Below are 27,664 nucleotides of genomic sequence, written 5' to 3' on the forward strand. Positions count from 1 at the left end.
CTGCTGGTGCTTGACAACAAAACAAAAACCTTTTTGATGTCTCATTCAGATTCCTCCTGATTTGTGATAGACCCCCTACATGTGAGCACATTGTGAAGTAACACCCACCCCCCACACCCCTAGCCCTAAGGATAGAAAGCCCTTATGAGGATTCAGAGATCTCTAGAGAAGTCACTACAAGCTGTGGGTATATGGTAGCAGGAGCCATTATTATAATTAATGGGGTTGTCACCAATGGTTTAGATTAGAACCCACACAAAGGTAAAGGTCCCATTGATACAGAATACAGAGACTAGCAGGGCACCATGTGCAATCCTGCACCTGAAGAAGAGTGGCAATACCAAGTAGTTACTCAGGAAACCTCTCCCTCTCTCCTTCATGCAGGTGGGGGCTTTATACTCTGAAAGAGCTCAAAACGTTTTGTCTTGTCTTGTTTTGTTGTCTCAGAGTGGGATGGTTTTCTCTCTGGATTCCACCCCAATAGTGAGCTAAAAACATTTCTTTTCTTTCTTCCCAATGAACTTGTAGGGCTAATGTCCCTGCCAACAGAAGGAAGGATTTCTAACATTTGCCTTCAAATTGTCAGTAAGTACCTTCCGCAGCTTCCCATAATCAATGAGCTCTGGCCGGTGTCTGTGGATCAGTGCGCAGAATCCAAGGCCATCTTTCCAGCTGTAGAGGAAAGAATGAATCATAGAAATGTGTAAGTTTGGAGGAGAGGGTGGGGGTCAGAGTCAGTGAGAGTAGGTGAGGGATCACAAGGTCATAGGAGCATAGAGTTAGAACTAGAAAGGGTCTTAGAGATCTTTGAGTTCAACTCTCTCATTTTACAAATGAAAAACTGAGGCCCGGGGAAGTTGTGACTTGCCTAAAGTCACAGAGCTAGTAAGTATCTGAGCTAGGAATTGAACCCAGGTCTACCTGATTCCAGGGTCAGCATTCTATCTAATACTCCATGCTACCTTTCTTGGATAGGGAGAAGAAAAGGTGGGGCAGGAGGACTGAATCATCTTTCCTTTAACATATTTTTAAATGTTTTATTAAAAGCAGAACATTGAATAATTCAGCCAACTAAGCTTGCTTAATAACTATTTACATATAAATTAATAACTTTTAATGCATAAAAGATAATTTTTTTTCAGTTAATCCCTCTAAGACTGTCTTCATTATTATTCTTTATTTATGGCAGAGTAGTCTATATGAGACTCATTCTGACCATATGTAAGTCATCATACAGGCATTCCTTATTTTTAAGATGGGTGAGGGGCAAGTTAAAGACTGGGAAACAGAAAATGGAAAAGGACTACCATTTCCCAATCAAACCCCAAATCCAATTTTTAATAACCTGATGTCCAGAGAGCCAAGACTATGAACTGCCTACTCTTTGTAAGAGCTCTCTATATATGATAAACAAAATTGAATTGCATTATATCTCCCTGCTCCAAACCCCTTCCACTATGCTGTGTAATACAGTGTTCCAAGGGGACTAGGCCAAGATCATCATCCATCTCAAAAAACATGTAATGAACATGTGCTAAACACTGGAGGAAACAGTAAAGAAATATAACCATCAGACAGCCTTTCTAAGAATAGATATTCAGTACCTTCCCCTCCCTTCCTTGCAGAAGGGATCATGGTTGTGAAATAGTGTATATAACCTTGGCCTTTTTCCAATGTGTTAGTTAATTTTATTGATCTTGGGTTTTTCCCCCTTTCTTTTCTCCTCTTTGTTACAAGGGATGGGTCTTGGAGAGGAAGCAGGAAGAGCTATATTAGGAAATGCAGGTGATATTTTAAAAATTAATATACATTTATTTTTGAAAATATATAGAAGCCTTTTCAATACTCCATACATATCCCCAAAGAATCTCAGCTTAGACTAGTCTGATATAGCTGGGGTGGGCAGGGCGGGGGATTCAACAGCACCTTGGTCAAAACAGCCTAGTTAGGATTGTGAGGACGTACATGTGGCATGTATGTCACATACCTGATGTGGAAGTTCTGAATGTTTACATTTTTATATGGGGCTGTCTTCCTCTGACACCACAGCAGCAGCCCTTCCTTTGCTGATGTCTCTGTGAAGTAGGCAAAACAGGAAAGAGGGGAAAGTTAGTTGTGCTTCTGAATAGATATGCATATACAAGGGCCACTCAGGGCAGCAACATGTGGCCCCTCATTATGAAGGCTAGTGGAGTCATCTCCCGCCTTTGATTCAAACACAATCCCTTCTCTCTGAAATGGGATTCCCCTACCTCCCCTCCCAAAATAAGGCACTAAGTCTTTTAGGGGAGGCTTGGGAGAGGGGGCCTCATTACCTTGTACTTCCCCTGCCTGAAATCCCCACCAGTCCAGAGGGGCCATGGGGCTGACTTGCCCATATGGATGGGGGGTGGGAGGTGGAGAGGGAGAAGTGTTTTAAGAGTTTTAAGTGGAATACTTCCCTACTGCACCAGACAGGGTATCAACAAAACCAAAGCCTAGCGGGTCTGGTCAATACTACCATATAACTAATAGGCATGCATCTCCTTTTTCTACTCTGTAACAACTACCATGAACATACCCAGATGTGATATGAAAAGGGGTTAACCTCCCCATTTCCCCTTCCATAAATAGTATCACTTGACCAGAATGAACCTTCAACTTAACACAACTAGTGGGTGTAAGTGAAAAGATCCAGGTTATCATCACACACCTAAGTCTGCCCAGGTACTATCTGAGAGGTTGTATGCATACAAGATGAAGAGAGAGAGGTGGAAAAGATCAACATCTGGGGAAAATGTGAGAAAAGAGGGTAGGATGAACCCTAGTCATACCTTCCACTGAGATATCCTGAATAGCAAAGCGAAGGATGATAGTCCAAATCATCCCTAGAGTCATTTTCACATTCCCATCCACAATTTCTGCAGGAAAAAAGCAAACAAATATTAGAATGGATACCTCCTGGTCTCAAGCAGCCATGAGAGTAAGACTGACTACAGACCACAAATGATTTGTATCAGGGATATCTTAGACTGGGGATCAGGGCTAGAAAACCAGGATGTTCCCTAAACTCAGCTATATTTTGCTCCGTGGGCTAAGGGTTCTGGGGACTAGGTTGGGGAGGTACAACAGTATCTCCCTATGTCTAAATGACTCCACCTTATTCCAACACATCACATATACTCTGTTCTTTGGCAGGATAATTCCTAATCTGGGAGCATGGATTTAGAACTAGAAGTGACCTCAAAGGTCGCCTAGTCCACCCCAACCCTTGAGGCACAGAGAGGCTCTCAAATGACTTGTCTAAGGTCACTACAGGTAGGCCAGGCAGACTACAGGGAGTCACTTCAGAGTCAGAATTTGAACCCAAGTTCTCTGATTCCAAAACCAGGGCTTTTCCCACTACACAAAGACAGATGCCAAAGAAGCCAGGATACAAGCATGCGGAGTAGCTGCTACCTCCACTGAAGTAACTAGCAGGTGCCATGGATAGAGTTCTAGGCCTGGAGTCAGGAAGACCTAAGTTCAAATCCGGCCTTAGACCCTTATTAGATGTGCGACCATGGGCAGGTCACTTAACCTTTGAGCCCCTCTGCTTCCTCACCTGTAAAGAGGGGGTAATAACAGCATCACGATTACGGGATCGTTGCGAAACTCAAATGAGATAATATTTGTAAAATGCACTTAGCACAGTGCCTGGCACACAGTCGGTGCTACATAAATGCTTATTCCCTTTCCCTTTCTGCCTTCAAAGCTAGACCTCTGCTCAGGTCATGTGGTGAGAAGAACAGGGAAAGTAGGAAAGAAGGGAGAAGAGTAAAGGATAATGAGAAGAGCATTTCTCCCCAAACAGGCGATGACAGAGGGCCCTGAGGCAGGAGATGGGGGCTGGGGCTGCAGTGACCTGCAAGATGACCCACGTCTAGTCTGCATTCCCTCCTCACCTCTACCTTTTTTTTTTAGAATCCCTATTTTTCTTTAAAGCTCTTATCAAGCTTCACCTTCTCCACGAGGCCTTGCCTGATTTCCCCCAGCCGCTTCCTATCTCTCTGAAAAATGACCTTGTATTTATAGATGTACAATTTTTTTTTCTCCAATAAAATGTAAATTCATTGAGGACAAGGATTATTTCACTTTGGTCTTTGTGTCTCCAGCGTCTGGCATACGTCAGACCATTAAAAATGCTTATGGATGAACTGACTCCATCCTCCGCAGAAAACGGACCATGAGTTCCAAGATGAACACTAAGGTCCACACTTAAAACTCCAAGGCTGGGCTTTAACTTTGTTAGGCCTGGGATATAACCTTAAAACTTACTATAATGTTGATGCTGGAAGGGAAGAAACCATCTAATTTAAACCCTTCATTTTATAGCTACAGCAACTGAGGCCCAGTAAGGTTAAGTGCTTTTCCATAGCTAGTTATGCTTTCCAAGTATTCTTTCTGTATTGTCTTTTATAGGAACAGGTTGAAGATTCTACCTTGTCTACACTTACACTTTGCCAGGAGTTGGGACTGTGGCAGAGGCAGCAGGATCACATGTCAAAAAACCTGAGGTTGCAAAGATTCCCACCAAGAATCTAAACTCTGCTTCCTTCCTGCCCACTGGCTAGCCTGTAGCTCACAGGGGTCAAAGACTGCTCACAAACTTAGCCCGATCCCTAGAAAATGAAGTGTGGGAAGGGACACAGAAATCCTCTACTTACGGCTGCTAACTGCAGAGGGCAGTATTTCCTACAAGCTTACAATGAAATAGATAGTAGATAAAGAAGGGGGAAACCACTAGCCCTATCCTTGCTATGGTCCACAAAAGTGTCTTTTTAGGAAATGCTTTAAGATTCACAGAAAGTTTCCTTTGCAACCACCATCATCCCCATTTTAGAAATCAGAAGATGGAAGTTCATTGAAAGTTAAGACACTTAACACTAAAAACTGTGGTGCATCGATGTAACAGACTATTAATATGCAGTAAGAAACAGAGCATGCTAATACAGGAGAGCACAGAAGACCTGGGAATTGATGCAAAGAGAAAATAAAGCCAAGAAAACAATATACACAACGACTCTACCGATGACAATGGGAAAAAAAAAATCCACCAGACAAGTGAAAATGAATGCTGAAAAATTACAAAGAACAAGTTCTGTCCCAAAGAAGAGAGATGAGAAAATAACTTCCCCCTCCCTTTGCTGAAGTGGAGCGTGAGGAAGTGGCAATATTTACAGGTATGTACAAGAGCAGTCAAGTGCTTTGAAAGTTACTGAGGTACATACATATAGCCAAATGCAAAAGGCTAAGCATCAAGTAAAACAAAGGATCAGAGAAGGTTAGAACCTCAGAGCACGATGCCAACCTACTCCAACTAGAGGAGAAGCCAAAAGCTGAGACATGACTTGCTTCAGATCATGCAGCTTGCATGTGGCAGGCTCATTTTTTTTTACTTTGTTCCATTACCCCACAATCCTTCCCTTCATTCCGTCCACGATGGTCAGCACAGTGCTGTTTATTCTACTAAAAGTCTGAGTATCATTACCTGGGCTGTCAAGTGAAACCAATATTCTGCCTTGCAGAAGACCTGCTAAGCGTTCCCACCTCATCTCATTCACCAATGTCCTCTAGCCTGGGGGGAAAAAGATGACTAGGGCCTCCTGCCCAGTTGTACTCCAGGGTCAGCCACGGCCCTCTAACCTGGAGGCTCTATTTCCCATTCTGCCACCCTTTTAATTCTTCCAGTGTGATTATTAGAGGCACGGGAGCATAAATTAGGAGCTGGAAAGGACCTAAAGAAAATCTAGAACAAGTTTCTTAATTGTGATGACAAAACAAAGGCCAAAGAGGTTATATGACAACTCCAAGGTTACACGGGTAGTTAGTGTCAGGTGGGATTTGAACCTCTTACTCTAGGGCAGTACAGTTAGGAGGCACAGTGGATAGAGTGCTGGGCCCGGGGTCAGAAAGGCTCATCTTCCTGAATTCAAAGCTGGCCTCAGACATTCACTGTGTGACCCTGGACAAGACACTTAACACTGTTTGCCTCAGTTCCTCATCTGTAAAATGAGCTGGAGAAGGAAGTGGCAAACCACTCCAGTATCTTTGCCATACGGGGTCACGAACAGTCAGACACTACTGAAAATGACTGAACAACAACCTCTTACTCTAGAGCCCCAGCACTCTCCCAAACACTCCAGCTCGTCTCCAAGCTTTTGTAAGGATTGTCCTCCACGCTCGGAATACCCCGCCCCGCACCTCCACCTCTTGGTCTTTTTGCTTTCCTTCAAGATTGCAGTCAATTCCCACCTTCAGCAGAAGGCCTTTCCCAGTTCCTGCAGCTGCTCATGTTAACTTCCATCTATTCCATGTATATCTTCTATGTATTGAGTTATTTACATGTTATCTCCCTCATTACAATGTATGCCACCCGAGGGCAGGAGATATTTGTGTCTGTCTTTTTATCCCCAGCATGTAAGTGCTATACAGTAACCCGAATATAGTTAAGCACTTAAATGCTTGTTGGCTGACTGACTTTTTCACATACTGCACTGCTAAGGTAAGGGGGCAGGAAGAGGCAAGTATAGGATAAGGAATAATGTACCCCACACTAAATATATCTCAGACAAAGATGGAATTCCAAAGATAACTACAGCCTGAGAGTCAACACCCTCTTCACTAAAGGAGACAGAACTGAATGCTACTTCCCCATGAATGGTTCTAGAACCAGGAAGATTCCCAAAGGCCAAGTTACCAGAGCCACTGTGCTGACTTCTTTATTACGCCTCACTTCCTACACTTCCGCTGTTGGAGAAGAGGCAATTAAGCTCAGCCTTATACAGAAGACACCTGGAGATTTCTGTTTACTGACATTCCCCTAGCTTTAAGTAAGCAAGTGACTCCTCTGCATTTTGGCCTTTTGACTCACCCCTTCCGTCACCTATGCAAAAAAAAAAAAATCTCAGATTACTGGCTCCAACAGCATCTGTGGAATTTCTCACTAGAGTTAGAGAAAATTTTTCAATGGAAAGTATAGAGCTGTGCAAGGTGTAGAGCAGTGAGATATCTCAAATTAAGTAGCTATGTACCAGACCCACAATCTCATCTCACTGACTAGCCTGCCCTCATATGGTCCCAAACTGGCTGTCTATCCCTTCGCTTCTAGGGGTGGTAGATTGCAATTTTCAGACTTATCTCAGAAAATATGAATATGCATATAATTGTGTTTAATTCAACACCATTCACTGATTTCCCAACACTCTAAAGACTAGCCACATTTAAATGTATAGAAGGAGGAATGATTGAGGCATCAAAGAGGGAAGCAACTAGATGAATCTACTACAAGGGTAAACTACAACTGAAGTCACAAAATGCTCAGATCATGTGGTATAGTGGAAAGTCACTAGTCTTGGAGTAAAATCCCAGCCCTGACATTTCCAAGCCATGTAACCTTGAGGTTCACACGCATCTCTCTAATCTTTAGTTTCTTTGACTATAATACTTAAATTTACGCTAAAGCAATTTGGAATAATGCAAATAAAGGAATGAAAATGTCCACAGATTGTGGACTCAATCTTTCTGACCCAGAGATTCAATTAATAGGATTATATAAGATACTGATAAGAAGAAAGTCCCCATATACACTAAAATATTTATGTCAAAACTGGAAACAAAGAGTATGCCAAGGACTAGTGAATGACTAAACAAATTGTGGTATGTCAGGAAAGACAAATATAATGAATACAAAAAGCCTGGAAACTTACATGAAAGGATATAGAGTAAAGCAAGCTGAAACAAGAAAATAACATACCCAATGACAACAAGGCAAATGCAAAGAATCACAGAGCAATCAAAAGAGAATGTTGCAAAATGACAGAGAATAAATCCCCAAAGAAGAGCTATGAGAAGGTATCCCCAATTCCATTCCTTCGCAGAGAAGGGAAATCCATAGGTGTAGTATGTTGAATACATTCTGAGGCTTTTTCCAATGAATCGATTAGTTTTGCTGATTTTTTTCATTTTCCTCCCTTTAAAAATATTGCTATATGGTAACACAGGATCTAGCAGCTTGCACATTAAGGGACCAAAGGGCTTGGAATACTATATTCCGGAGGTCAATGGAGCTAGGATTAAAACCAAGAATCACCTACCCAGCAAAACTGAGTATCATGCTCCAAGGCAAAATACGGATTTTCAACAAAATAGAGGACTTTCAAGCTTTCTCAGTGAAAAGACCAGAGCTGAATAGAAAATTTGACTTTCAAACCCAAGAATCAAGAGAAGCATGAAAAGGTAAACAAGAGAAATCATAAGGGACTTACTAAAGTTGAACTGTTTTGTTTACATTCCTACATGGAAAGATGATGTGTATGATTCATGAGACCTCAGTATCATAGTAGCTGAAAAGAATATGCATATAAATATATACACATATGTGTGTATCAATGTATGTATATATGTAGGGGTGTGTGTGTGTGTGTATGTGTGTGTATATATATGTGTGTGTATGTGTGTATATATATATATATATATATATATATGGACAGAGGGCACAGGGTGAGTTGAATATGAAGGGATGATATCTAAAAAAATAAAATCAAATTAAGGGATAATAGAGGAATATATTGAGAGAGGGAGAAAGGGAGAGATAGAATGGGGTAAATTATCTCTCATAAAAGTGGCAAGACAAAGCAGTTCTGTAGGAAGGGAAGAGGGGGCAGGTGAGGAAGAATGAGTAAATCTTACTCTCATTGGATTTGACCTGAGGAGGGAATACCATACACACTCAGTTGGGTATCTTACCCCACAGGAAAGGAGGAGGAAGAAGATAAAAAAGGGGGGACAATAGAAGGGAGGGCAGACAGGGGGAGGAGGTAATCAAAAACAAACACTTTCAAAAAGGGACAGGGTCAAGGGAGAAAATTCAATAAAGGGGGATAGGTTAGGAAGGAGCAAAATATAGTTAATCTTTCACAACATGAGTATTGTGGAAGGGTTTTACATAATGAAACACATGTGGCCTATGTTGAATTGCTTGCCTTCTTAGGGAGGGTGGGTGGGGAGGGAAGAGGGGAAAGAATTTGGAACTCAAAGTTTTAAAAACAGACGTTAAAAAACAAAAAAAAAAGTTTTTGCATGCAACTAGGAAATAAGATACGCAGGCAATGGGGTGTAGAAATTTATCTTGCCCTACAAGAAAGGAAGGGAAAAGGGGATGGGAGAGGAGTGGGCTGACAGAAGGGAGGGCTGACTGGGGAACAGGGCAACCAGAATATACGCCATCTTGGAGTGGGGGGGGGGGTAGAAATGGGGAGAAAATTCGTAATTCAAACTCTTGTGAAAAATCAATGCTGAAAACTAAATATATTAAATAAATTAAATAAAAAAAATATTGCTATATGGGATGGCTCTTTGGGAAGAGGAAGAAAGAATATTGGGAAAAAAAAACTGTTCATGTAAAAAAAGTTATCAATGAATATTTATAAAAATAATACCTTACTTCACAGGGATGTTATGAGGAAAGAACATTAAAAATTTCTAATCAATATATATATCTGAGTTATTATGTACCACACTAGGATAGAGGATGGATCATTAACAAACATCCCCGTTGACCCTGAGGGTATCAGGGAACCCAACTCTGAATCCTTTCTCTTCTTTCTACCATAAAACCCTAAGTCACTTGACAAATCTGGGCCTCAGATTGCTGTTGTTGTTTAGTTGTTTCAGTCCTATCCAACTCTTTGTGACTCCTTTTGGGATTTTCTTGGCAAAGATACTGGAGTGGTTTGCCATTTCCTTCTCCAGCTCATTTTACAGATGAAGAAACTGAGGCAAACAGGATAAAGTGACCTGCCCAGAGTCATAGAGCTGGTAAGTGTCTGAAGACAGATTTGAACCCAGGAAAATGAATCTTCCTGACTCCAGGTCCAGTACTCTATATACTGTGCCACCTACCGGCTCTTGGGCCTTGAATTAAGATGACTGGTTGAGTGGATGACCTCTAAGGTCCTCTCCATCTCTAAACCTTTGATGCTATGGCAGAGCATCCATCTCAGGAGGTAGCACAGCCTCTCTTCACATTTTACCCATCCTTTAAGGTTGAGCTCGCCATTTTTCTTCTTCCTTCAGAAGTCTTTCCCAGACTACTTCCAAACCCCATTGGCCTTGCCTTTACTTCTGACCCACTACTACACTTGCAGAGCTAAACCAGACTTTGGTATCTATAATTACTCCATATAATATCCTATTTCCATATAATATTTCCCAACTAGACTAAGTTCCTTGAGGAATACCTTTAAATGTTAGCATTGTGCTGACCACAAAGTACGTACTCAAGACACTGGGTGTAACTGACTGGCCAAAGAGGCAGATAGCAGGATACAGTAAAGATTAGTTGCTTGAGACAGTCAGAGAGAATGACATTTGCAGCTTCCAAGTTTGGAACAGAGGCAACAACAATCCTCAAGAGTCCAAAGACTTGAGTTTGGGTCCTGGTTCTGCTGTGTAAACATGGGGCAATTCACCGCCCGTTCCAATAGCTGAATCTCGTCTATCAAAGGGGACCAATGTCAGTCCTAATTCAATTCAACAAGTATTTATTAAGAGCCCATCATGAGCATTCAAAGACAAAATGACAAATAGTACCTGTCCTCAAGGAGACTCAACAGGTTTCAGTGAGAATAAAGGTGAAATACATGAAAATACTTCAAAAGCACAAAATATCATGCAACTACAAGGCCTACTGTTATTGGGCCAGTCATGGTGAAAGTGAAGGGGAATAGATGAACAGTCAGAATAATTAATACTCCACTGCTACTGAAGCAATGTAAAAAGACCTAGAGGAATGTTTCCAAGACTCCTCAATACAAGTGCCTGCACACAGGAGGCATTTAATAAATGCTTTTTGACTGACTGATCCTCTGTGGGAGAACTATGAAAGAACATGTGTTGAATCGCACAAGATAAGACATGAATGGTTTTTGATCTGTACCTAAAAGAGGGAGGGAAGGGAATGAGCTTTATATGGCATCTACCATGTGCCAGACACTGTGCTAAGCACTCTCTATACTTTCTCATTTGATTCTTACAATAACAGTACAACATAGATGCTATTCCAACAAAGGTTAAGTGAGAAGCCCAGTTAATAAGTGTTGGTGGCCAGATTTAAATTCAGCTCTTCTTGACTCCAGGCAAAGCCCACTCTAACCAGTGGGTAACTGTGAAGGGAATTCTCAATGATAACATGGCCCTATTGAGGAACGGAATAATATCCTTTACTAAAAACCTCCTACATTTACCTCATTGTGCCTTGGAGATGGCCTCATACCAGTTGAGCCCACACTGTCAAGCACCTATGCCAATCTAGAAAACACTCAAGTGCTTGTCAGATGAGGTGCACCTGCTGTCCAAGGGCTAGCATGGCTAAATAAAGAAAAGATTAATCTAGTGGGACATGAATTTTCCAGGCCATTACAGCTCCAAAAAACCATCAACTGAGGTATAGATGATCCACATTAGTTAATAAAACTGAAACAACTTATCAGAATAAAGAAAACCAGGGTGGGCACAGGAAACAAGATCAGCCACAGGGGAGAGCAATCAGGCACAAGACGTCTCAGGGAGGAGCCCTTACTGACACTTAAATAAATCTTCTAGTTCTTGGATCTTATTTAGTCCTAAGCTCATCGTGTTAGCATCCCACCTTTTCAATCTTTCTTGGTCTGGGAAGAGAAGGCTTAGGAGGGGACAAAATAGCCACCTACAAGTATCTGAATCGCTATCACATGCAAGAAGAGTAATATTTGTGCTGTGTGGTGCCTGAAGGCCGAACAGGAGCATTGGGTGTAAGCCGCACAGAGGAAGACTTAGGCTTGATGGTAGAACTATGCAAAAGTGCAATGGAGGGGCTTCTCAAAATACCAAGTTCCCTCTCATTGGAGGTCTTAAGCAAGGCCAAATGACTGCTTTGCTGGCTGTGTTGCAGACCCCTCTTACTGAGGCATAGGTTGGACTTGATGGCTTCTTCAGACTCAGACCCTGTAATCTAGCTCATGCCCACGTAAGTCTGACCCCATCATTCCCCTGCTCAAGAAGTTTCAATGGTTCCCTATGGACTCCAGGATAATTTAAATTCAAACTCCTCCACTTGGCATGTAAAGCCTTTCACAATCTGGTTCAAACATATCCTTTCAAACTGGCTTCAATGCTCTCCTACCCACTCCCCCACCCACTCAATGTTCCAGCCAAACTGAGCTACCTGCTGTTGCATATACATGACACGCCATCTTTGCCTTGTGTCTTTGCAGAGGCTGTCCCCCATGCCTGAAATGAAACGCCCCTCCCCACCCCTTCTACCCCACCCCTCCAGAATCTCTAATTTCCTTCAAAGATCAGCTCAAGTGCCAACTCCCATTGAGGCCTTTTCTGATTATCCTAGTGGTCAGTGCCCTGGAATTACCTTACAAATATTTTGTATTGATTTATCTGCATATAAGAAAAATGTCTGTTTTCCCCAAAGAATGTAAGGTCCTTCCCGGTAAGAACAATTTGTATCCCTAGCACTTAGGACTTTGCCTTGAAGGTAACACTCTGTCTGCAAGGTAACAGATGCTTAATGTTTGCTGAAGGAATTTGGCATCCTCTCACAAAGTCTCTCCAGCTTCCTTTATACAGAACAATCTTTCCTCACTTAAGTCTCAATACAGCCTCAATTCCCATTCTTTTCAAGTGATTCCTATTATAAAGGACAGTCTCCAAAAAATCCCTATTGAGTAGGTGGACTTTCCCTTACTGAGAAGCAGCACGGTACAGTGAAAAGGGCACCAGACTTGGGGTGAGGAAATCTGGTTCCATCCAATATATATATGTTGTGTGACCTTGGGAAAGTCACTTGATCTGTCTGCTTCTGTATCTTCCCATGTAAAATAGGAATCCTAATACTTATACCACCTTCTTCTCCTTGGTTAAATAAAGTACTTTGTGAACTCTAAAGCACTAATGAATTTAGCTATATAAAAGCTGGCTCCCTCAGGAGATGCCTCACAGCCCTTGTAACTGCTAGGAAAATAAGCCCTTCCCTTCTGGTAACAGGCTGGGCCTGATCCAAAAAGTAGAAAGCCAGGAATTATAAAAAAAAAAAAAAAAAAAAAAAAAAAGAGGTGAGGATTCTTCACATGCATGTGAATATGTGTGGGATTATTACACCTTCTTTCCTCTGCAAAGTCCTCAAGTGTGCTGGTTATTAGAGGTTCCTGAGCAGTAAGTCACCTGCCCAGAGATAGCTTGAAAGACTCTCTCAGGATTCACACAGCCTAAACCCCTCCCTGCTCCCTATTTTCTGCTAACAGCTTTCTTATCCTTCCCACTTTCCCATCAGTCTCTACTTCCAGATGGAATGCTCATTTGTCAGTGGCATAGCCTTAATCAGCCAGCCCCCTATAGGCTTTAGCTAAATGGTTTCAGAAATGGGTTTTTTCTGAAGATATAAAGAAAAGTCTGAGAAATGAGCTCTTGTGACCATACCTGTCAATGGAGAAAGGCTAAACAATTTGTGGTAAATTAATATAACAGACTATTACTGAGCCATAAAAAATGAAATGTGAAAAACTCAGAGGAACTTGGAAAGGCTTGTATGAATTGGTTGAGAGTGAAATTAGCAGAACTAGAATTACTGAGCCAATAACCACAGTATTCCAAAAAACAAAACCTAAAAGACATCATAGTGCTGATTAATGCAGTGACCTATCTTGACCTCAGAGGCCTAACAAAGAGGTATGTGGGCCGCCTCCACTTTGCAGAGAAGCAGTATCCTATTAAGTACATAATGAGGCAAAGCTTGTTAAAATGTGATCAAGGTGTATCTGATTTGTTTTGCTTAACTGCATTTTCCTTGTTACAAAGGAAGGTTCTGTTATGGTAGGGGGGTCCTGGTCCTAGGAAATTAATAGCAATATAACTAACATGTATACAGCTCTTAAAGGCTCTGCTAGGTCTTTACAATTATTATCTCATTTGACCCTCACCACAACCCTGAGAGGTGGTGGTATTGTATATGTAATATATAATATTTTAATTGTTAATATAAAATGTTTTATATTCCCCTTTTATAGATGAAGAAACTGAGGCAAACAGGGGATAAGTGACTTGCCCTACAAAGTGCATGAAGCTGGATTTGAACTCAGGTCTTCCTGACACTATCCACTGCCACCCAGCTGCCTCTGAAATGATAGTGACATAATGTGAGGAAAAAGATCTGGAAGTAAATGGCCTTGAGGCCTAAAAGACAAGTGGCACTGGATATTCCTCCCCCAATGCCTTGGTGTGTGTCGTCATTGAATCTGCAAGTGAAATGACCTTGGGGAAAATAAGCTATCACCATTTGTCTCACCAGATTCCACCACCCTAGGAAAGCAGGTTTTTTACCTTCTGCTCCAATGGAGACCAGTTTGACCCCTTTGCTAGCAATGAAGTCCAGGGCCTTATTCACGTTGGAGATTTTGTGTACCCTCATCTTGCCTCGCTCTGGCTTGGCCAAACGTTCACCTAATTAGAGAGAACAAAAAAAAAAAAGAGAGAAAGAAAGAAAACGCTTGAGAAAAAATAAAACACTCAGATGAGGGGAGAATGTCACTACCCTCTGCTACCCCCAACCAGGTGAATGAAGACTCTAGTATCAGGGAATTCATTGAAGCATAGCAAGAAATAAATGGACAGCGAGCAGAAACACCAGTGTAGGCATAAAGGGGGAAGAAGACAGAATCTGCAGGTCTTGCTTCCTCCTTCAAAGACATCAGGCGTCTCTGTGCTTCAAACATTTCTGCTGCTCTCCTGAACTCGGGGCTCAGGGGAGGGAGGGAGGGGTTGTTTATATCATATCTGGTCACCAATCGTGATGATAAAAAAGGCAAACAGAGAAGTGCCTGGTCCAAGGTCACACAACAAGACACTGATGAAGCTTTAGGCCAGCACCTACCTCCCCCAAAGCCCACCACCACCTATTCAGTCCCTGGGCCTCCCATATAAACAGAGCCTTGCAACTATCATCTGGTGCATTGGAAAGAGCATTGGTTTTACAATCAGAAGACCACACCTCAAGTTTTGGTTCCTGTATAACTTGCTGTATAACCTAGGGGAAGTTATTTCACCTTTTGGACTTCCTTTTTCTCTCCTGTAATATAAGGATAATATCTACATCAACCACCTCCCCTCAAAGAGTTCCCATGAGGAAAACACTTGGTAAACATTAAAACACTGGGGAAAAGAATCATTATTATTGTCACCAGAGACTTTTGCCTGTGCTACAGTGGGCAATCTAGATTCTTCTACAATGGACTGAAGGCATTTTCAATTTTTTTTTGGAGTGGTGCCCATAAATTGTGTAACAGCTTAACAAATACTTAGAGCAACTAGTAGGGACCAATGCAGAGCATTAATGCAGAGCAAAGAGACAAGGCACAATGACCATCATAATGTAAAGAAAAAAAAAGATATCGATGATCAATCAGAGCTTTAGGAAATTGTGAGTGAAGCATGCTTCCCTACTTTTAGCAGAGGTGAGGAGCTATGAGTGCAGAACAAGCATACTTTATTAGACATGGCCAATGTATTCAATTGTTTTGCTCAGTTGTAATAATAATTTTTGTTAAGTCATTTAAATCATGTTTGACTCGTTGTGATCCCATTTGGGGTTTTCTTGGCAAAGATACTGGAGTGGCTTGCTATTTCCTTCTCCAGCTCATTTTACAGATGTGGAAGCTGAGGCAAACAGGGTTAAGTGACTTGCCCAGGGTCATATATATACCTAGTACATGTCTGAGGATGGATTCAAACTTAGGAAGACTTCACCCTACTCACTTCACTCACTTCACCGCCTACCCCCCTAGCTGCCTAATAACTTCTGGTATTAGAGGTTAAAATGAAACTCACTTTTCTTCTATTAGAAAAGAAAGACAGAGGTTTAGGCTGTCAAACTGGGTAATCATGTTGCTTGGCTTTGCTTAAATTTCTTTTCTTTTTTTCTCTCTTTCTTCTTTTTTTTTGGGGGGGGGGTGGGCTACATGGAAGGGTTCAGTGGCAGGTAGGGAAAAGAGGTGGTAAGGGAGAAGGCAGAATTTAAGGGAGAAACCACGGTATATAAAAAACAGGTATCAATAGAACTTGACAAAAAACAAAAAAGGGAGACTGAAATAGACTTACAGTTCTAATGCAACAGGGAAAGGGGCCCCTGGCTTTTTAGCAGGAAGTAAACATAAAGCCACTTCTATGGAAGGGAACCAGCTCACTGAGCTGAGAGGTTCGCCTCTCCTGGAGGCCTGCCCTCCCTCCTTCCGACTCTAAACTCCATTTAAAAACTCTTCCACAGGCTTTGTGACCAGAAAAAAGCCAAGATACTACAGGGAACTTGTTCCAAATGCCAATCCCAGGATTGAAATCTTTCTCCCAGAGACTTCAAACCAGCCCACTCGGGCGGCATACCACTGCTTACTGCCATATGCTTCTCTTCAACCCATCCCACCACCTTCCCCGACAAAGACACATTCTTCCATCACAACCAAAGATTGACTCATCCCCAATTCAATAACTAATCCTACTTCCAGAAGGTCAGAGTGGGAAAGGGGAATGACACAGCTCTGGTGAGATTGCCTTTCCCTAAGCCTTTCTGCAATGGTGCTTGTTTGCCTCAAAGGCTACAGGTGTTGAACAGATTTCTTTCCTCAGATAGAGTCTGACTCTTTCACAACCAATCAAGGAGGCTTGATTTTTGTTTTATTATTAAATCAATACTTTCCATTTATAGAGGTCTCCAGAGTTCCTGAGCTGTCAGGATATGGAAAAACTTGGTAACCTATAATTCATTAGTCCTACCGTGTACCAATTAATAGACTCCAGAGGCACATAGATAACATGGGTAGCATGGTACTGACAGGAACTTTCTTCCTTCTCAGATGATGACTCCTGCATTAGCTAAGTCCCTGACTCCCCTATACCACTTGTAGCGAGCCCAACTAAGTTGTAGGCACTGGCCAGACTTGAAGGCTTGTGTCGGTAGACAAAATAGCCTTTGTTTTCTTTGAGTGACTCAGTTTACCTCATTGAGCCTTGCTGGGTGCTGGGCCTGCTGCTTCTCTTCCGGGGCAGGAAGCCCAGAGACCCATGCCTGGGAGCAGAGAACTTCCTGTGTGACGATTCATGGGGCTGGCTGAGGGGAGGTGTTAACCTAGTCTATGTGGACGTGAACCTCCCAGGGTCATAGGGGGAGGGGCCAACTCAAGAACCAATTGGCCCTGGTCATTCAGGCGGCGCTTGATGATGTCAAAAACTCTATAAGAGGAGAGAAGACAGCTTGAAGAGCCCTTTTTTCTTTCTGTTGGAGCCAGAGACGCCTACAGCCAAAGCTGAAGCAGGAGCTGCCAGTAGCAGAGCTGACCCACCTGTGGACCAAGGAGTGCTGAGCAAGGACTTGAGGCCAGTGGGTAATCTTCTTACCGTAGAGGGGAAGCATGTATATGATTTTGCTTTATACCATCATGCTTCTCTGTGGCCTCCTGGTTACTCTTGTGAGGTGGACTTATTGGGCCTGGAAGCTTTTGATCAAAATATCAAAATGGGGATGCTGGTTCGTGGGTCTGTTACTGTGGAGTTTAAATACATGCTTTAATTCTTCTGCCTTCTACCTAGAGAATTCCTCATATCCTGCGATTCCGAACCTTTCAGGCATATATACGATTCTCTTTGAAATCATAAATTCTGCCTTCATAACTGCCTTCATAATACAAGGCTTGAGTAAAAGGGGGGCCAGTTAGGAAAGTGGTTTCTTCCTATCTCACTCTGCCAAGCAGTAGCAGGGGTGGAGCCATCCAGACATCCTCCTTCCCTCCCCTACATTTTCTCTCCCCAACACCCCCCCAAAAGTTCCCCAAAGATATTCCAATTTAAAAATTAATATGACAGAGACACTGCTTTGCCCCCTCTAACCTCCTGAAGGGGAGGAACCAACTCTGCCTAAGGGCAAAGGCAAATGAGGGTTCCAGGGTTTTCGAAGTTTCTGCTTTGTAAAGCAGAGGCACCCAATGGACCTTCCATACTGGAGTTTTCAGGCAATATGAGCCTTTATCATATTCATGACTAGGAAAAATGGGACATTAGCTCTAGAAGAGATTTTAGCGCTCATCTATCTAGTCCAATTCCGTCATTTTCTTACAGATGAAGTAACTAAGACCCAAAGATGCTAAGGGACTTTCCCAATATTTCATGGCCAGTTAAGCAGTGCCAGGAGCCTCCAACTCTTAGTTCAATGTTCTTTCCTCTTCATCAAGGGTTCTCAAAAAGGTTTTTCAAACACAGATTCTTTTGGCAGTCTGGCAAAACCTATGGACCTCTTCTCAGAATAATGTTTTAAAGTGTATAAAATAAAATACATAGTATTACAAAAGAAACTAATTATGTTGAAACACAGTTATCAAAATATTTTTAAAAGACAAGTTTATGGACCCCAGGTTAATAAATTCTGTTCTATATCATACTGCTCCCAAAGACAGATGCATGGCTGGCCACAGGTTTGGGCTATCCCTAAACCTGGGCTCATTTTTCCAAAATGGATAGAATATAGAAAGTAGCTTTACTAAAGTGAGTCAAGGTAGACCCTGTTAACCTGCCCTTGTTCAGTCTTCCACCTCAGAAAATACGTGCTTAATGTTTCCCAAACTCACTTCTTGATCCCAGCCTCACCTGAAATCACCTCCAGGAGCAACATGAGCTTCAGGCCATCCCGGAAATCCTCCTCTATGTTCTCAATCTGCGTGCCTGCCTTTCGGAGGTGTGAATTGCACCATGCTGTGAATGTCTAAGAAAGAGAAAGAAGAAGAGTGGTCAGTATTCCCAGACTCATTAGCCTCATACTGTCATCTCAGTGCCTCTAACAGAGCTGTTGATTCCTTCTATCAATCCCAATAGACTGAAGAGGCCTTACTTCCAATACCGGAGGGGGCAAGTAGATCCTTTGGCCAGGGGGAAAATGAGAGCTTTCAGCTCAGTTTTATATGAATAGTTTTCCCTTCCTCTCTACAATAAAGATCCGATACCTCCTTTTTCAGGTAATACCTAGTACTGTACTTGACATATTTATTGAATTATACTGAAAAATTAGTTAACCCTACACAGTTTGGGCCCTAAAATTCCCTATTAGAGAGAGTTCTCCCTTAGGTTACAGGCAGTAGCATTATTTGATGTTTAAGATGCCCATCTCCAGGATTATTTACTAATACTTTTCTATTAGTTTATTACATCTCTTCCTTCTTGAAAACTTACTGAGAATAGACTCCTTAGATCACCACAAAACAGTAAGTTTTGTTGGGGGAAGGTGAAGGGATAAATCTAGAACAGGGTAGCTGTGGAGCATGGTGGGGAGGGCAATGAGTACCCAGACACCTGGGCAAGAATGAAAAAGGGGGGAAGATGTGAAAAACTTAACCAGTCCTTCTCAGTTTTGTTTGGGGAGGCTTCCCTGATTGCACAGGTTTTTCAGGTCCCACAGGAAAGCTGCTGAAGTTCCTATAGTCAAGTAGCTTCTCTCCATGACAAAGAGGAAGGGCAAGGAGCATGACTCCTCACTTCCTTCTTGAACTCGCATAAAATACGAGCCAACCATTTGTTTCCCAGGTACTATACCCTGCTCTAAAGGACACAGCTAGATTGGGTCTTATATCTGCCCCGCTCCTTTTGGCTCTTCCAGATTTCTCTAAACTAAGTAGTACCGCGGGGAGCTAGGCGGCATGATGGTTAATGCTCCAGGCCTGGCATATGGAAAACTCCTCTTCCTGGGTTCAAATCTGGCTTCAGACACCTACTAGCTGGGTGACCCAGGGCAAGTCATTTAACCCTGTTTGCTGCAGTTTCCTCCTCTGTAAAATGAGCTGGAGAAAGATATGGCAGATCACTCCAGCATCTTTGCCAAGAAAACCCCAAACGGAGGTCAAGAGTTGGACACGACTAAAATGACTAAACAAGAAAGGAGAAGAGCCACAAAAATTTAGAGAGAAGAATATCAAGGACAAAATGGAGAACATCGATGCCCAATGTTACAAAAAGATCAGGAAGGATGAGGTTTGAGAAAAAAGTCATTTGATTCAGTAATATGATATTATTGTTAAGTTTGAAGACAGCAGCTTCAGCTGAATGAAGAGGCTGGAAGCCAGACTGTGGAGGGTTTAGAGGAGATGGGTGAAATCAGCTAGTGTAGACAGATTTCTTGAGGGGCTTCATAAAAGAGAAGTGTCGGATGTTAGGATCAAGCGAGGGTTTTTTTTTTTTAAGTGTGGGGGAAACACTGATATGGTTGTAGACACCAAGAAAGGGGCTAATACACAGGAGGGATTGAAGGTAAGAGAGTGAGAATGACGGATACACTGACTTCAATAACAGAACTTCTCATCATAGGAAGATGAACTGTTGTTGTTGGTGTTATTTCAGTCATGTCCAATGTCATGATCCCATTTCAGGTTTTCTTGGCAGAGATACTAGAGTGGTTTGCCATTTCCTTCTCCAGCTCATTTTACAGATGAAGAAACTGAGGCAAATAGGGTTAAGTGACTTGCCCAAGGTCACACAGCTAGCAAGTATCTGAGACCAGATTTGAATTCAGGAAGATCACTCTTCCTGGCTCCAGGCCTGGCACTCTATCCACTGTGCCATCTAGCTGCCCAGGACTGAACATATTATTGGGCAATTTCCTCTCTCAACATTGATACATGCCTACTTTGAAATCAAAGGATAATAGATTGAGAGCTAGAGGGAATACAAAGGCCAATTGGTCCAACCTCTCATTTAATAATAAGACCTAAAGAAACTGAATGACTTACTATATTATTAATATCTATGTGATCTTGGGTGGCAAGATAGAGTCAAGATTTGAACCTATGTCCTCTGATATTAGAGGATATTGTTTCATAGGCAGAGCAAGGATGTGGCTTTTTTACTATTCATGGATAAGAACCCCTGGATTAGGTTTGGGGGGAATGTGTGATAAATGCTCTAGGACAATATAGCAGCCCTTGGCAGTCTGAACTGACCTTCGGGAGCCACTGAAATGGCTTATTTCCCCAACCTTCCACAAGAAGCAATGTAGCTCCAGGCCTTTAGAAATCCAAGAATCCATCATCCTAGCCAGGAAGGATATAAATACAGATACAAATGAGTGACTTAATCACCTCAGCAGTCCATGCTCCCTCACCAATGTGGTGAGGCTCCAGTTTTATCTGACCACTCCAGATGCCCCTAGCTTCCCTTTTACCCCTCAACATTTGCCTTCACCTCAATGCTTCCTAAACTAACAACAGAACTTTATTAAATAGAGAAGGGGAGTCTGGCAATAAGGACCTGGATGTCCTTACTGAGGACAACAGCTAGTAGCAATGTCCTTGGAGCAAATTCTCTGTGGGGATCGGGCACAGATAATCACAGAGTTCAGCCAGCACAAAACAACCAGTAGAAGCAAACATCAACAGCTCAGTTCCCTGGGGAAGTGGTAACCCTTTAACCATTGTGCATCTTCCCCAGCTTTCAGATGAGCCACCTTTTTTTTCTTCAGGTAACCCAGCTGCAGGACCATTGTACTAAACGACCTTGGGCATCAGGGAGATCAGGTGACATGAGGACAGGTGGTAAAAGGGAAGAGAAATGCTAAATACCTATTTTACAAAATCTCTGATAAAGTGATCTCAGGGCACTTTACAAATGTGGGTAGGTATTAATGCAATGTCAAATGGGGAGCTGTACATTTCCTTCACTATGATACTGTGTACACTGGATCTTACACAACACAGGTTAAAGATATTCATTGTCCTGAAATTTGACCTTGTATTTCTATTGTAAAGAATAGAGATGATAGCAGCTATTCTTATGGTGGCAAAAGAATTGGAAACTGAGGGGATGCCCATCAGCTGGGGAATGGCTGAACAAGTTGTGGTATATGAATATAACAGAATACTATAGTGCTGTAAGAAATGACAAGCATAACGCTTTAAGAAAAATCTGTAAAGAGTTACATGAACTGATATAAAGTGAGCAGAAGTGAAGTAAGCAGAACCAGGATACCCAGTAACAGTAATACTGTATGATGAACAACTGTGAATGACTTAACTATTCTCAGCAATATAAACGATCCAAGACAATTCTGAAGGACTTCCAGAGAAAGGACTGATAGAATCCGAATGCTGATTGAAGCATACTTTTTTTTTGCTTTATTATTCTTGGGGTTTTTTTTAGTCTGTTTTCTTTTGCAACATGGCTAATATGGAAATGTTTTGCATGACTGCACATGTATAATCTATATCAAAGTGCTTGTCTTCTCAAGGAGTGGGGAAGGGTGGGAAGGAGGGAAGGAATTCAGAATTCATAAAATTTTTTAAACATTTATTTTTAGTTTTCAACATTCACTTCCATAAGATTGAGTTTTAAATTTTCTCCCCCTCCCTCTCCTCTCCCCTCCCCTCCCCAAAACAGCATGTAATCTGATGTAGGTTCTACTTCTACATTCATGTTACACATATTTTCACATCAGTCACGATGTAAAGAATTACAACTAATGGGAGGAACCATGGGAAAGAACAAAACAAAACAAAAGGAGAGCAAATAGTATGCTTCCATCTGCATTCAGATTCCAAAGCTCTTCTTCTGGATTAGATAGCATTTTCCATTGTGAGTCTTTTGGAGTTGTTTTAGATCCTTGCATTGCTGAGAAGAGCTAAGTACATCAAAGTCAGTCATCACACAATGTGGCTGTTACTGTATACAATGTTCTCCTGGTTCTGCTCATTTCACTCAGCATCAGTTCACAGAAGTCTTTCCAGGTTTTTCTGAAATTTGCCTGCTCATCATTTCTTATAGCACAATAGTTTTCCATTACGTTCATACACCACAACTTGTTCAGCCATTCAAAAATTACTTTTTAAAGAAGTTAAAAAAAAATTTTACATGCAATTGAGAAAAAAACACAATAAAAGCATTCTTTTAAGAAAAGAGAATAGAGAGAGAAAATGGACCTGTGCTTTCAGAGAGTGGGATGATGAAATCCCCTCTTATCAATGCTGGTCAGCACCTTCTCTGAAATTTTGAGAAATCTTACTGAGTTGCCAAAAGCATTGAGAGGTTAAGGTCACACAGCCAGTATGTCAGAGGTGGAATTTGAACACAGGTATTCCTGGCTTTGAAGCCAGTTTTCTATATGCTGCCTCTCCCTACTTCTATTGAATAAGTGGAAAATTTAGTTATCAAGGCATACTTCAGAGACACATTAGACCAAGAAGGTCTCTACTAAACCCCTCAGAGTAAATGCTTATAGGTTCCAATACCCTGAGTTAAATCTGGGCTTTTCTGATAAACCTGCTTATTGCAGGATCAATCTTAGCAGATAAGATCTAGAGATATAGGGGATCTCTTTTTTTTTTTTTTTGGTCAAATGTCTCATTTTAAAAATAAGAAAACTGAGGTCCAGGGAGGTTCAATGACTTAAACATGATTATATATCTACATTGTTACAGATGAGGAAACTCAGGCCCTGAAATGTTCAGTGACTTGCCCAAGGTCAAACAGTACAATTTGTCAGAGGTAGGATTTGAACAAGGGTCTTTTGATTTCAGAGCCAAAGTTCTTTCTACAGCACCACACTGTGTGGAAAAATATTCCTGAGACACTTGGCAAATATAGATATGTATCACACACAGGACTTCTCTGGGCCTTAGTTTACTTATCTGTAAACTGGGAAGGCCTCAGTAAGTTTAGTAAATAAATTTTGTAAGGAACCTCTCAGCTCTAAAGTTCTAGGATTTATATGATTCAAGCAAAGCATTCAGCACACAGGTGTTCATGTTCCATTGGTTATTGTCCAATATTGGCTTGATTGGCCTGAGTAACAGACAGTGTGATCCATAGAACACAACAGGAAAAACCTGCCTGAAGTATGAATGCACTTTTTGTGATTTTTCTAAGTCTGAAAAATATGAAATCTTTTCTTCTAAAGGGATAGTGGCAAGGGGTAGTGTCATCCTTCTTTGCTGAATGATGAATGCTGATGGCATTAAATTAAATAAATCCCTCAAACTGATCCATGATCCTGGGTATGAGCTGGCTAATGTTCACTAGTAAAAAAGAAGATGGGCAGAGGAAGGGAGGGAAGGAAGGAAGTAATGTCATCGATCAGCAATTCATTCCCAGAAACTGTGGAGCCAATGACCAAAACCTACCCAGAAAAGACATTTTCCTTTCCTTGTATAAAGCTACAAATTTGGATTCCCAGACAGCTAAAGGGTCCTGACCACAATGACTTTCCCTATATATTTCTGTCTACTGCAATCTTTCCTAAGAAAGAGCAAACTTAATTAAACTTAGTTTTCTGATTTCTGTCACTCTTATAGTCACTACCTTATTAGGACAAGGTTGGAGGATGAGTCATGCCCAGGAATTAATCTAGGAACTCAGGGCACCCAAATTCCCAGACACCTAGGTGGAGGGCCCTCTCCTTTTATAGTAGAGTCCTGGCTTCTCTCTGTGCCAAAAACACAACCCCTTTTAAGGTCTTAAGAGAAGGGGAAAAAAAAAACCACTGAGTTTTCAAGGAAATCTCTTTCCTTAGAAAGCTATTTCTATAGGTCATCCAAGCAACATAAATTTTTCTTCCCACCAAAGTGTGCCCTCTCCCAAACTGCATCCCTTCCTAAACTCAATGAGTTTTAATGATTTTACCCTCCCCTTTCAGAAAAATTTCAACTTGGACTATAAGGCATCAAATCCCTCTTCTCCCAGACAACAGGTTTAAATCCCTGGTTTACACAGCAAGTTACAAAAGTCATCATAGTATAGTGGGAAAAAAACTCAACCCACTAATTCTAGAGTCAGAAGATGAGGGGCGGCGGGGGGGGGGTTCAAATATTACCTCTGATGCTTGCTACCTTCTTGATCTTGTTACTTAACCTTATTTGTTTCTTAGTCCCCTTATCTATATAAAATGAGTAGGTTGGACTACATAGCTTCTGAGGTGCCTCCTAGTCATACACCTACAATATTATATGCAATGGTTTAGAGTGACTTATTAGCCAATGAAGTAGAGACAGATATGCCTTAGAATTCACTGATATTTCCTAATAGATAGGGCATTAGACCTGTAGTCAAGAAGATCTGAGTTTAAATCCAGCCTTGGGCACTTATTAGCTGCACAGCCCTGGACAAGTCACTTAATTTCTGTCTCAGTATACTCAGCTTAAAATGGGGATACCACCACCTACCCTCCAGGATTGTCACGAAGATCATGAGATAATATTCATAAAGCACTTAGCACAGTGCTTGGCATATAGTTAGCACTCAGTAAATGTTTGTTCCTTTTCCTTCACTTCCCAAAGTCTGAATCAATGTCCCCTAGTGCGAGAGCCATCTAGTGTGCCTTGGTCTCATGGTCACACAAACAGTGCAGCCTAGGCGGCTTTTGAAAGCTAAGGTTACAGTCTCACCAGGTCACAGACTTGGGTTCTAAAGCTAAGAGCAAAGCTGTCTTCCTAGTAATACGACATAATTTGTCCACTCATCTTCTAGGTTCTGACTTGCGCAGCGGTCTCTATTTAATGCTTCTCCCCAATGAGTTCTCAAACTAGTGCTTAGCTGATATTTCCTAGAGGTGGCTTTTCACTAGTTTCTGGAGAAGTAATTCCACTATTTTTCCAGGGCTCTGTAGCTTTAAGAGTGGTCAACTTCTGGAGCCTCCTCCCTCCCCACTCCCTTTCCTGATGTTTACACTCCTCAACAAATCAAAAACAGCAACCAAAGTCCAAGCTGTTGGCTGCCCTCAACAGAAGGATGAATAACTGTTTACATAGGTGCTTTTCCAACCTACTAAGCAGTACCTGTACAAACATAAACCCCATCTGCAACCAAATGAAATTTCTCCCTCCTCCTTCCCCCCAAATCTTGGGATGAAAAGAAAAAACAACCTCTTAGCCTGGCCTTTGATGAATTCACACCAGTACATGAGAGAAATGCCCTATTATTCTCCAGCCAGCTTGCATTGCCTCTTACACCCTTTGTTCTCTAATGCCCTGATAGAAAGACTGACCCCAGCCAGGGAAAGGATGTAATATGGATAGGGGTCAATGGTTATTGACTGTAACAGCCATAAGTACGGTTGTTAAGAGGCAGTGTTAATAACAGAAAGAACACCAGAATAAGAAGAAATATGTATTCTAGTCTTGGTTCAGGTCTGACTTGCTATACAACCTTGGATAAGTCATTAAAACTTTCTGGGCCTTAATTTTGTCTTCTTCAAAATGAGGAAAATAAAGCCTGACATGAAGGTCAAATGAGATGATCAAAACCACAAGACTGAGGACTCTCAGAGAGAGCATAGTGGGTTATTATCTACCTGTAAAGCTGTCAATAACTAGGACTTTCTCTCAGTGACTGAGGGGATAACTCCAAAGATTACAGATTTAAAGCTAGGACCTCAGGAGCTAGCTAGTCTAACCTCTTATCTTATAAAGGAAGAATCCAAGGACCCGGGTAGTCAGGTAGTGCACACAGGCAGTGAAAGCGTTTGAGGCAGAATTTGAATCAAGGTCCACTAGAGCCTTTCCAGTGTACAGTGCTGCCTGCCAAGCTTCTAGTACCCAGTATTCTCAGGCAGTCTCTAATTCAATTACTAACCAGGTCCAACTTGGCTTGGCTTCCAAGATTTAGCCACAGACAACTGCTGCAAATATAACTAGAAAGCTGGCAGATTGCCCATCACTCTTTTCCTTAGCTATCGGGTAGGGATGGGGGACGTGATGCCCCATATCACCTGGAACCAGGAAACAAAACACAGATTTATGGATTATTCTATGTTATGGAAAAGTTGCCTTGGAGACATACAAAACTCTTATCACATGGTGTTTGCATCTCTGGGGAAAAGTTCCCATGCAAGTTTTAAACTCACCTCACAGATAGGTTCTTAACGGGCATGCTTTGAGTTTTGTTAGCCATGCTAGGAAGCTCTGCATGATTTAATTATTGCAGAATATTTATAAATAGAGGCAACAAGAAGCAGTGACTTGGGAATCAGGAAGACATGAGTTAAATCCTGCCTCAGATACTCCCTAGCTGTATGACACAGGGCAAGATCATTTAACTTCTAGCCTCAGTTTCCTTATCTGTAAAACAAAGATAATAATAGCACCTATGAGCATCAAATGAAATAAAGCATTTTGCAAACCTTATAGAGCTACATAAACTTTTTTCTGTCCCTTTGTTCAGCATTTCAGTCATGTCTGACTCTTCATGACCCCATTTGGGGTCTTCTTGGCAAAGACACTGGAGTGATTTGCCATTTCCTTCTCCAGATCATTTTATAGATGAGGAAACTGAGGCAAACAGGGTTAAGTGACTTGCCCAGGGTCACACAGATAACAAACGCTCCAGGCCACATTTGAACTAAGGTGTTCCTGACTCCAGGCCCAGTGCTCTAACTGCTGCACCATTTAGCTGGCCACATAAACATTAGCTGTTACTATTAAATTATTTTGTTTAATATAAATTTTACTTGTCCTGTATACATTAGTGTGGTAAGTATAGTATTTGCCAATTAAAAAAACTTACTTACTAAGAAGTCTAACCTTGAACCAGCAAAAAAATCTAACAAACATGCCTGCTCTCACTGAAGGAGACTTTTATTGCTGTTGAG

At 41.7% G+C, this 27,664-nt stretch overlaps 1 protein-coding gene across 3 annotated transcripts in view; it reads right to left on the reverse strand.

Annotated features, from left to right (window-relative positions):
* The window catches only part of ACTN1 (actinin alpha 1), a 134,805-nt gene that overhangs the window by 43,819 nt on the left and 63,322 nt on the right, over window positions 1-27,664 (reverse strand). For all 3 annotated transcript variants that reach the window (XM_036734527.1, XM_036734528.1, XM_036734526.1), the window contains exons 2-6: window positions 18,694-18,808; window positions 14,389-14,508; window positions 2,814-2,900; window positions 1,988-2,075; window positions 594-672 (exon numbers count right to left, since the gene is read on the reverse strand). In XM_036734527.1, coding sequence (XP_036590422.1) covers window positions 594-672; window positions 1,988-2,075; window positions 2,814-2,900; window positions 14,389-14,508; window positions 18,694-18,808 — 489 coding nt within the window. The remainder of the gene's footprint in view (window positions 1-593; window positions 673-1,987; window positions 2,076-2,813; window positions 2,901-14,388; window positions 14,509-18,693; window positions 18,809-27,664) is intronic.

This window comes from Trichosurus vulpecula, chromosome 8, assembly GCF_011100635.1.
Source record: "Trichosurus vulpecula isolate mTriVul1 chromosome 8, mTriVul1.pri, whole genome shotgun sequence".
Taxonomy (NCBI): Eukaryota; Metazoa; Chordata; class Mammalia; order Diprotodontia; family Phalangeridae; genus Trichosurus; species Trichosurus vulpecula.